An 11,521-nucleotide genomic window follows, 5' to 3' on the forward strand; every position below is an offset into this window, starting at 1 on the left:
TACAGTTAGCTAGTTCATTTGTTGAGCATTTTTTGTAGTTACATGTTTGAGAGTACAGTAAAATGTGCAAAGTAAAGAAACAAAAAAAAAGCGTCCATCTTAAAAAGAAAGGAAAAAAAAGTGTCGATTCGTATCCTTCAAGATGCGAGCAAGGGGAAGTCATGAAGACATGAGAGAATAAGACATGGAGATGGTAGAGCTCTGTAGGGCATTTATGGACCCTGCGTAAAAACAGTTAAAATGCTTCCTTCTTTCCTCCCATCCTCGGTGTTATCACTGATCTAACATACTTGGATAGAATAAAAGCAAAGGTTCCATTTCATAGCTTTCACCATTCCAGATCAGTGATTACTTTAAAAAAAGGGGAAGGAAGTAAGGATGCATTTTCAAAGTATTCAGACAGAGCCAGTGTACTGCCCTATTTTTCGGGTTGTGCTGGAGCATGGCATGGGCAGTGTATCTATTGGGTAAAGCTCGACTTAGGCTAGGAATGGAGTCCCATCTGCTGACCGCTACATCTTCCAGTTGAGATGGCTGGATGACTTTACACACCCTGCAGCGTCCAGTTTCCGACCACTGTTGCACATTTTCGCCAAGTTCTGTCGATTGCAGAGAAGACGCCAGTCAGTTAAAGCAAACGACGATAAGACAATTATTATGGGAAATTCCACATTGTTATGCTTACATTAGCAGCCCTGGCAATGCTGTTGGGAGACTGTAAGGCAGCGAGCTCGTTGAGGATCCTCTTCAGATCGTTATTGTCAGGAGGTGCTGAATGGAGATCGAGAGGAAGACAAAGTGAAAGTTGGTGCAATTCGTTTTTCTTATTTAAAAATAAATAAAAACACTTGGTATTATGGCAGGTATGAGGTATAAATATGCATAATGTGTGCACATTTATGTACCTGGCACAGGTGACTGTTGCTGAGACTGAAGCTTTAGGTATGAATGCTCCAGCAGCTCCGCGATGGAAATCCGATCTCTTGGGTTTCGTACCAAGCACCTCTGGTGGTAGAAAAAAAACATATCCCACCAGATACCATTTATCCATGTCATTCACACTAAATCAAAAACTCAACCAAAAAGCCAACACATAGCAGAATGAATGGAATCACTCACCTTCAACACATCTAGCAGATCCTTCTCTGCAATGTCAGGGAACTCTATCTCATGGGTCGGGTCAATGATGGCGTGTAGCTTGGTGATCTGGTTGGTGATGGTCTGGAATGGAGTCTTCCCATAGGTCATGCAGTACATGATGCAACCAAGGGACCACACATCACCTTTAGTACTAATCTATTAATCAAATCAACAGAGATTTATTATACATCATTAAACATGCATAATCTTCCAACATTGATATAAATGAGTCCATATGGAATATGCATGTATTAAAAATACATTGTTTTGGATAAGAAGGAAGGGACATCAGCACACCTTAGAGCTTGCCTTCCCTGGCTGGGATGAAGTGTCTTTGATGGCTTCAGGGGGCATATAATTCAAGGTCCCAACCTGTGTTTAGGATTTTTTTCGTGAAGATCAATATCCTTATTTTGGAAAGCTTCTGGTTATGTATACATACATTATTAACTACAGTTGGAGATGGGGGTTGTGCTCTTACCTGAGAATCTTTCATAATGCTTGTCACATCAGGCTGGATGCGGTTTGCAATGCCAAAGTCGATCAATTTCAGCGAGGCATTCACAATCACAAAATTGGCAGGCTTCAAATCACTATGGACAATACCTACACACAAAAAAGTTACAGAAAAAAGTTAAAAGGCTTGTTATAGAGAATGCAATGCTTGGGTATGAGGAACTTAGAAAACATAAGGGTTACTGATGAAGAGAGATAGAGTTCAAGATAGATGGAGAGATAATAACCATGTTTGTGGATGGTCTGGACTGCCTCCAGCATATTCTTCCAGTACAACTTCCTCTCCAGCGGGTTGACAGTTTTACGGTTCCGTAGCCAGGTGCTGAGGTCCAGGTTACCACATTCCATCAGCATGTAGATGTAGCTGTTAGTTATTTCACTGGAATAAAAGAGAACTTGACTGATAAAAAGCACTGCTCACTGGGAATCACATGACATGTATAGTGGGATAGAACAGAGGACCACAATCAAAATATGTTGTGTCGAGGCCTCCCGAGTGGCACAGCGGTCTAAGGCACTGCATCGCAGTGTTGAGGCGTCACTACAGCCTGGGGATCGATCCCAGCCAGACGTGACCGGGAGTCCCATAGGGCAGCGCACAATTGGCCCAGCGTCTTCCGGGTTAGGGGAGGGTTTGGCCAGGGGGCTTTCCTTGGCTCATCGCGCTCTAGCGACTCCTTGTGGTGGGCGGGCACCTGCAAGCTGACTTCACTCATCAGTAGAACTGTGTTTCCTCCGACACATTGGTGCGGCTGGCTCAGAGGTTAAACGAGCAGGTTTTAAGAAGCAGTGCAGCTTTGCGGGTCATGTTTCGGAGGACGCGTGACTCAACCTTCGCCTCTCCCGTTGGGGAGTTGATACAAGATCAATGAGACAAGATCGTAACTACCAATTGGACATCACAAAAATGGGATAAAACAAACAAATAAAAACATTTGAAATATGTTGTGTTATCCTTCATCTTTTTTTAAATGTAGAGCATGTGACTATGTATTTATTTTAATGTTTGTACCAGTACCACAAGTTTTTGTTGTGTTTTGGATGTGTATGTATTTTCATCAAAAAAAATTAATAAATGTATTGCTAGACCCTAGCTGAATAAGTCAGAGTAATGAACACTCACTAATCATACAGCTTGATGATCTGATCACTGTACTGCTGCAGGCGATTGAGATGCTCTCTCTCGTTCTTGTAGCTCTCCACTGTCTGGGCATCAGCCTCCTCCAGGTTCACATACTTCACAGCAAACAGCTGATTACGTTGGTCCAGAACCTGGTACACCTGAAAAGACAAGAGAACCTACCATCAAACCAGCTGAAAAAACATCCAATTGGCCATAAAACCACCTGTAGTACTTCCCTGGTATCTTCCGGTTTCAAACAAATTGAAACAGGGAAGTACCATCTTAAATTGTCCAAAAAGTAAGTCTGTTTTTTGTTTTCCGTTGCACAATGTTATGAGAGCTTATGTTACATTGTGCCCTAATGAACAAGACAACTAGCCCCTACCTTACTGGATCCACCTCGACCAATCATCTTCAGGACGAGGAACCGTTTGCCCTTTATCACGATGGACTCGTTCGAGAGAGCAGCTGCAGAACCCTGAAGTAACAGACAAGTGCAGAGTCATTCAACCATAGAGTTCACATTTCATTTGACATAGGCCTAGAATTTAAACAGCAAACTCACAAATAGAGAACATAACTAGGGCCATGACTTAGTCCCTCCTGACCTGACTGCGTTTTGCCTGTTCAGGTCAAGTGATCAGGGAAATCCCATGGATGGCGTTTGTGGTTTACCTGGTGGGTCTGTTGGGCATAGGACGCCTGGCTGAGGCGGGTGCACGGCTGCTGCTGGGCAGGGCCGGCTTTATGGGCTGCTGAGAGAGGGGCCGCATATGGGGGGTTCCTCTTGACCCCAGGGGTAATGTAACTGTGAGGAGAGGGGAATTCAAATGTCAAAGAAAGTCCTGTTTTTTTTGCATCACTGCTTCCCATCTTTCCTCTGGATTCCAAGACTAAACGCACTCACAGATCTCACTACACTGTCTGCCGTGATTGTTACTTACGCCACGTCACAGTATGGATGACAGTCTTAAATTTGCATTATGACACTTCAGATTTAAATATGATAATTTTTTTCACAAGGTAGTTCTCAAACTTTAGTTCAACTATATTTTTCTTGAGGGCAGCTTTACTGTAGATCAACTTCTTGCAATGGGAAGTAATTGGTAGTGTGATAAACCATCTTTTCAGATTAGCTTCCCTAACACTGACAATACCATTTCCTAATATCTCAAGAGCTGAAATAGAATCATTAGATTATGGTGAGTAGGATCATTGTACAAGAACTGTTATGTTAGATACATGTCCTGTCCAGCCCCCTCACCTGTTGGCCCTGGTGTCTTTGTAGTTGGGCATCTGGCAGTCGATGGGTGGGTTGAGTCTGGACGGGAGAGGAAGGGATGGGGTGGGTAGAGAGTCCACCAGACGTGGAATGGGCATGAAATCAGGAGGGGTGTGCTTCTCCTGATGATGACAAAACACACAAAGTTAAACTCAGGAGGTTAAAATAGAAGAACACCCCAAAAAAAAAAAATATATATATATAAGTGTTAGGAGTGTCAAAACAGACGCAAAAAGAAAGACAGAAATGTGGTTTTATCTCAGTCATGAGAATGAACAAACTAAATTGGAGTTTGATGCCAGCACCTTCTATGTTGATAACACAGTTGTAACCCCAAAAATAAAATAGCAAGCCAAACCTCTGGAGACACAACTCTGCTGACGTGGGCTGGTATTTTCCACCCTGAAGACAGCTCCATGCTAGAGGGTATGGGCTGTGTCTGGCTCAGAGGTAAACGGGCGGGAATCTCCGGCTCCCTCTCTCTACCATAGTTTGACAGACTCAATGACCCGTGAGACAGTGGCTCTAAAAAAAAGAAACACACATAAGGAATCTATTCAACTAAAACTTACATCAGCAATTATCACTTTGTAGTCAGGATGAACAGGGTCATGTTCATTAGGTACCAAACAGGAGAAAACAGAGAGGGACTACGTTTTCCATTCCATGCCCTAATGAACACCACCAAGACATACAGCATAATTTACAACATTTAAATGAAACCTACCTGGGAGACTCTCTCGGTCTTCTGCGGGGAGAAACTGGTAATTCCCGGATTTTAGTTTCTGCATTGCAGTCTCAATTAGTTCAGTGGGCTTTGCGTTCACCTGAAGGGCTTTCTGTAGTATTGACGTGCCTTTCTTGACCTGACCTTTTGGAAGAATATGAACAAAAATCTCTTCAGTATCAAAATATAAAATGTTCAGTGTCTAAACCATATATTATGCACAATCGTTTATGTAAAATTAAAATAAAAAAAAGGGCAATCTACCTCGAGCAACCTCAAACTGAGCATGTGCTATGTGCACAAAGGCAAAGCCTTTGCAGTTGGATCTCGCAACGATGAAGTTGTCCCGGGCATCATCTGGGTCATCAATGCTACGGAGGACATTTTTATACAGCCATCAAACCAATTCTAGAACACTGGATAACGCATGTGAATATATGCAGTTTTTTTTTTTAATCTCCAAAAACATCCTGAAGTATACTCACCCTTTGAGTTCAGCATATCGGACCAGCATCTTGGCATAGCTCTCACTGTTGCTGTACATTCTCAATGGCAGTCTGGAGAAGACTCTGGAATAGCAGTCCTTCAGCTTTAGGAGAAGGTTGGTGTCTGTCTGAGGATTGCCCCTCTTCTCCAGCTTGGTCAGATACATCCAGCAAGCCTCAGGGGAGTTGGAACCGATTATCTGGTTTATATTGTCAGTGGTATCTACCATCGGAACAGCAGAGAACATCAACTCGATATGAGTGAGAATACATTTTTCCCCAAGTTTACCATTCTGTTAGTGAGCACCTCTATGAATATGTCGGTGTGCGCCAACTAATGCTTCTCACTAAACATGCTTTTTGCACCGTCAACAACTAGGCCAAAATGGTTTCACTTCAATGTAAAGTTACATACCTTCCATCCTAGTGGCATCTCTCCTATCTTGCCTGTGCAGCAGTGTAGTGGTGGAGTCAACAATTCCCATGTCCTTCCATGGGCGTGGCTCAGGACTAATGATAGGTGTCTGAGAGAGCAAATCAACAATGATATGACTGTCCAATCAACATCTGTCTTTAAAATAAGATTATGTAAGATATCACTTTACTATGCTCTGCTCTCCATGATATTGTATATAATTGTAAACAGTTGGGCCCGGGCACTAGAAAATTCTTACACAATCTACAATTCTTACACAATCTACAATTACAACTGAAAGGTGGGGATTTTCATTCACAAACCTTTAGATTGAAGAAGTCCCCATCTTCAACACGCTTCTTGGCCAAGGACAAGGTAAACGCCGCACTTGAACCAGAAGTTTGCCTAAAACAAAGTTCCATTCATCAGTTTAGGCTTTGTAATCCTGTGTGTTCTGATAGTGTTCCCTTGACATCGGTAAAAAATGCTTACCTGGACAAGCTACTTGAGATGGGAGCCTCCCTCTTCACTTGTCTTCCATCACTGTCATCATAATCCATTTCTGAGATTGCCTGTAGTGCACTGCTCTCTCTCCCTGGCTAGAGGCAGGATAATAAAGAACAGGATATTATTTAAAACCAGAGAAGTGATGGAAAAACGACTTTAAAACTAGGGGTGGGAATTGCCAGGAACCTCACGATATGATATTCTCACAATACTTAGGTACCGATACGACATATATTGCAATTCTCACGATTCTATATGTATTGTGATTCGGTACTGTGATTTAATTGCGATGTCCCAAACATAACGCTCACTATATGTCTGCTGCAGAGACAAGAGAGAGCCATAATAAAAAAAACTAGTTTTGATCAGTCATGAAAAAAAAGGGCTGACAAGATGTTAGCTCACTATTTTAAAAATAATATGGAGAACAAGCTATAGGATGAAAAGTATCTGAGTTTTGCCGCAGGTACAGCCAACTAGCGCTAGCTAATGCTACCTAACAAAAAACAAATCGATACTTGTCAAAGTATCTATACAATATTGTCCAGAATAATATTGCAATATGTAACTGTATCAATTACCACCACCACCCCCCACCCCAACACAACTACTAATAAAAACTAACCATGCCAACGGCTCTCTTTCGTTGAGACCCGGACCTCCAAGCTGGAACCTCGTCCTCTTGGGGTCCATTCTGTGGTTCCACTGTTCTAAGAGAATGAGAAGACCAGTGTCAATTGTTTTTCACGAGACAGAATAGAAGAATGTAAAGCAAAACAAAGAGAGAAGCTTGGTGTGAGAACTTGGCACTGTAAAAAACAAAACACTTCTTTTACCCTGAAGAAAAAATACTGGAAAGCTGCAAGTCGCCTGTACCGTCGGAGTTTCTCCAGACTTTGCAAAATTCTGTTCCATTATTCGCAGAACCATGTGTATTATAAGTTGAGACTGAAAGAAAAATAGTTTTGACAAAACATTAAGACAATTAATATACAGTACTAGTACACTAAAGTAGCATAAAAGCTGTGATTGCATAAAAAAAATCTAGGCTGAAGAAACATGGTTATGTATTATACTATTTCATACCTTTATTTAACTAGGCAAGTCGGTTAAGAACAAATTCTTATTTTCAATTACAGCCTACCGGGGAACAGTGGGTTAACTGCCTTGTTCAGGGGCAGAATGACAGATTTTTACCTTGTCAGTTCGAGCATTCGATCTAGCAACCTTTCGGTTACTGGCCCAATGCTCTAACCACTAGGCTACCTGCCGTCCCGATGGGCTTCAGGTTAATACGGATCGAAAATGGGATTGGAAATTGGACATAAAAACAAACCTGGTACGTTTTCCTTATCCTCAGAGGAAAGAAGTTCTGCTTTGCCCAAAGTCAAGTTCTGCATAGCAGCCTCCAGCAGGTCGTTGGGTTTGGCATGCAGTTCAATGGCCCTCTGAAGTATCCAAGTACTTTTCTTTGTGTTGCCTTTTGAGATGGGGGAGTAAAAGAATATATATTATAAAAATAAAATCTGACTGATTTTTTATTTTATTTAACTAGGCAAGTCAATTAAGAACAAATTCTTATTTACAATGACAGCCTACCGGGGAACAGTGGGTTAACTGCCTTGTTCAGGGGCAGAATGACAGATTTCTACCTTGTCAGTTCGGGCATTCGATCTAGCAACCTTTCGGTTACTGGCCCAACGCTCTAACCACTAGGCTACCTACCAATAATACTTTCCTGCAGCAGTATGGAGTTTCTGAATGTGAGCTTCACAGATTGGACTGATGCATGCATCGTCAGTAAATAAATAAGATGTTAGAGATACAATAGTTGCTATGGGTGTCTGAGTATTTATCCATATGAGAAAGCTGGTAAATCTATGGAGCTAAAGCTTATAGTAAATAACCCAAATTGTGTCGTCTGTGTGTATAAATCATCGACGCCAGTCAAACCTAAGATTGTTGTGCATCTCTCTACCTTGAGACAGTTCAAACTGAGCATGTGCAATGTGGACAAAAGCGAAATCCTGGCAGTGTGTAGTCGCAACATTGAAGTTGCCCTCTGCCCCATTGGTGTCTTGGATTCTGAAAGATAAAGGACTCATTTGACGGAACTAAACTAAATACCAAAAATATCTATTTTCAAAGGGGCAATCTGGGATTGGCACATCCATTTTTTGATTTAAACTAGGAAATTAGCCATTGATTTTTGGAAGAAAATACATTTACTAGTATACATTTCTCATGAGCTTAGTTCAACTGTCGTAAATCCATCAGAACCCAACATCTAAACTTATTTGTAAACCATGTAATTGTAAACAAAGATTGAATAACTTCAAAACATGGATAAAACTATAAAATTGAACTCATGGATGGTCAGTCCTTGCATTCATGAATTTGAGAGGTTACATTTCTCTAACCTCATCCCTCAGCTGCTAACCAAAAAGTGTCAAGGTGCCCACTTTGTTGTTTTCCCGAATCCCAGATTGCCACTTTAAATATTATTAATACCCCACACATTGTATTTTTAACTGATGTAGCTAAAGTACAATCAACAGAGGAACATGTTGCAAAACAAGGCTCAACCCTCTCATGGAAAAGTATGATCATGGTTCACTCACACATTCAGCTCTGCAAATCTGACCAGCATCCTGGCATAGCTCTCATTTTGGCAGTGTTTTCCCAGTGGCATAGTTGAGAATACACGGGTATAGAAGTCTGTAAGCTTTTTGAGATGACTAGGATCCAAGTGAGGGTCTCTTTTCTTCTCTAAGTCCATCAGATATGCGAGACACGTTTCAGGGGAATTTGAGCCAATGGCCTGGTTGATATTATCAGTGTCATCTGCATGAAAATGTGAGGAAAAAAAGACAGTGGGTGACCATTTACAGTACCAGTCAAAAGTTGACACACCTAGTCATTCACCGGGTTCTCTTTATTTGTACTATATTGTAGAATAATAGTGAAGACATCAAAACTATGAAATAACACATATGGAATCATGTAGTAACCGAAAGTGTTGAGCAATCAAAATATTGAATATTCTTCAAAGTAGCCACCCTTTGCCTTGATGACAGCTTTGCACACTCTTGGCATTCTCTCAACCAGCTTCATGAGGAATGCTTTTCTAACAGTCTTGAAGGAGTTCCCACATATGCTGAGCACTTGTTGGCTGCTTTTCCTTCACTCTGCGGTCCAACTCATCCCAAACCATTGAATTGGGTTGAGATCGGGTGATTGTGGAGGCCAGGTCATCTGATGCGGCACTCTCCTTCTTGGTCAAATAGCCCTTACACAGCCTGTAGGTGTGTTGGGTCATTGTCCTGTTGAACAAATGATAGTCCCACTAAGAGCAAACCAGATGGGATGGCGTATCGCTGCAGAATATTGTGGAAGCCATGCTGGTTATTCTAAATAAATCAGCGTCATCAGCAAAGTACCCCCACACCACCTCCTCCATAATTCACGGTGGGAACCACACATGCAGAGATAATTCGTTCACCTACTCTGTGTCTCACAAAGACACAGCAGATGGAACCAAAAATCTAAAATTTGGACTCATCAGACCAAAAGACAGATTTCCAGCGGTCTAAATGTCCAGTGCTCGTGTTTCTTGGCCCTAGCAAGTCTCTTCTTATTATTGGTATCCTTTAGTAGTGGTTTCTTCACAGCAATTCGACCATGAAGGCCTGATTCACGCAGTCTCCTCTGTACAGTTGATGTTGAGATGGGTCTGTTACTTGAACACTGTAAAGTATTATTTGGGCTGTGATCTGAGGTGCAGTTAACTAATGAACTTATCCTCGGCAGCAGAGGTAACTCGGGGTCTTCCTTTCCTGTGGTGGTCCTCATGAGAGCCAGTTTCATCATAGAGCTTGATGTTTTTTGCTACTACACTTGAAGAAACTTTCAAAGTTCTTGAAATGTTCCACATTGACTTGTCACAACACAACTGATTGGCTCAAACGCATTAAGGAATGCAATACAACAAATTAACTTAACAAGGAACACCTGTTAATTGAATTCCAGGTGACTACCTCATGAAGCTGGTTGAGATAATGCCAAGAATGTACAAAAAGCTGTCATCAAGGCAAAGGGTGGCTACTTCAAAGAATCTCAAATATTACATTTTAATTTGTTTAACTCTTTGTTTGGTTACTACATGATTCCATGTGTGATTTCATAGTTTGTCTTCACTATTATTCTACAATGTAGAAAATAGTAAAACAAAGAAAAACCCTGGAATTAGGTGTTCAAACTTTTGACTGGTACTGTATTTGCAAACTCAGTGGTCTTATATACGGGCATATTATATGTACAATATATGACGCATTTTGTCTTTGCCATGGACGAATGAAATCGTGTTATTACCTTCGATTAGATATCTTGTTTTAATTCGGTCGAGCTTCTGACACAACATGGCAAGTTGGTGCTGTCTGTCTGTATGCTCCTCCTCCAACATCTCTGCAGAATGTAGACAATGTAGCTAATATGTTGAGGCAGCAACGTTACTAACTGTAAGCCTAGCTATCTATACACACAAATATGACATCTACGCTATAGTGCGATATATACTTCTGACGTGTGAATCAACAAGCAGAAAACGGACCCTGATGTAAATAACCAGCTCGTTGGGATATGTGTAGCTAAGTTAACGTCCTTAGGTATCTAACCATCTGCATATTGTCTAGCCAAAGCAACGCTAGTTTAGCTAATAACGTTAGCTCTAGCTCGTTAACTACGGGTCGTGGCGGAGCACAAAGACGTGCAAGGAAACAAAGCTATAAAGCAATCCAAATCACTTTTTTTTTACACCGTACATTAGATTAAAACAAATCTCACCTTTTCTAAAAATGTACTTTCACGTGAAATAATTATACTTCACTGCAAAAAAAAAAAACGTCGGTCTGTTTATAACACACTTAGTTTAAAAATCACCACTTCCAATTACTTCGTCAGCTCATTGGTCAGCTTGTATGATTGACTACGCCCCCAAATATTCGAAATACTCCTCTCACTTCGATGAAAATTATTTGTAATTATGCTCCGGGCCTCCGGCCATCTGACCATCCGTTCCAAGGGTTTAATTAGAAATCATGTGGACCTGATGATCCCTGCTATATTGCAATGTGTTAGTGGCCTACGGGGTGTCCTAATTAGTTGGCCATAATAAATCCATAGATTGTCTGGATGACATTTATGCTTTTATTAACCAAATACTGTTTTGTTTAGCTTATTACATTTCACATAACAGCTTGTTCAGGGAAGACAAATAAAGCCAAAGTCCTATGATGTGTTCTACCACTGGGGGCAGAAGACAAATGCA

The 11,521-nt window shown here is 41.2% G+C and overlaps 1 protein-coding gene across 2 annotated transcripts; it reads right to left on the reverse strand.

Moving 5' to 3' along the window:
- On the reverse strand, nt 1–11,237 carry LOC115175934 (dual specificity protein kinase Ttk-like). Of its 2 annotated transcripts, XM_029735601.1 has the most exons (25): nt 11,038–11,237; nt 10,567–10,659; nt 8,817–9,039; nt 8,174–8,280; nt 7,532–7,675; nt 7,032–7,143; nt 6,821–6,905; nt 6,181–6,287; nt 6,012–6,093; nt 5,689–5,797; nt 5,274–5,496; nt 5,053–5,159; nt 4,789–4,932; nt 4,420–4,586; nt 4,044–4,183; nt 3,455–3,587; nt 3,165–3,257; nt 2,780–2,937; nt 1,884–2,035; nt 1,622–1,746; nt 1,438–1,512; nt 1,120–1,296; nt 906–1,005; nt 686–771; nt 1–599 (listed from the first exon to the last, which is right to left on the reverse strand). In XM_029735601.1, exons 2-25 carry the CDS (start codon nt 10,655–10,657, stop codon nt 513–515), a joined length of 3,027 nt encoding a protein of 1,008 aa, XP_029591461.1. In that variant the 5' UTR covers nt 10,658–10,659; nt 11,038–11,237; the 3' UTR covers nt 1–512. The 2 variants fall into 2 exon arrangements, with proteins under 2 accessions (XP_029591461.1, XP_029591451.1); XM_029735591.1 differs by lacking the exon at nt 11,038–11,237 and having other exon boundaries at nt 10,567–10,937.
- Between the last annotated feature and the right edge of the window lie 284 nt (nt 11,238–11,521).

This window comes from Salmo trutta, chromosome 3, assembly GCF_901001165.1.
Source record: "Salmo trutta chromosome 3, fSalTru1.1, whole genome shotgun sequence".
In the NCBI taxonomy this organism is placed as follows: Eukaryota; Metazoa; Chordata; class Actinopteri; order Salmoniformes; family Salmonidae; genus Salmo; species Salmo trutta.

What these genes read in the sequence shown, in the direction of transcription:
- LOC115175934 (XM_029735601.1), bottom strand. Translation starts at nt 10,657, where the DNA reads ATGTTGGAGGAGGAGCATACAGACAGACAGCACCAACTTGCCATGTTG. An exon ending in TCAGTTTGAACTGTCTCAAG is followed by an intron (nt 7,676 to 8,173) that starts GTAGAGAGATGC and finishes CCATCTCAAAAG; the next exon opens with GCAACACAAAGAAAAGTACT. An exon ending in TCCAGTATTTTTTCTTCAGG is followed by an intron (nt 6,906 to 7,031) that starts GTAAAAGAAGTG and finishes TCATTCTCTTAG; the next exon opens with AACAGTGGAACCACAGAATG.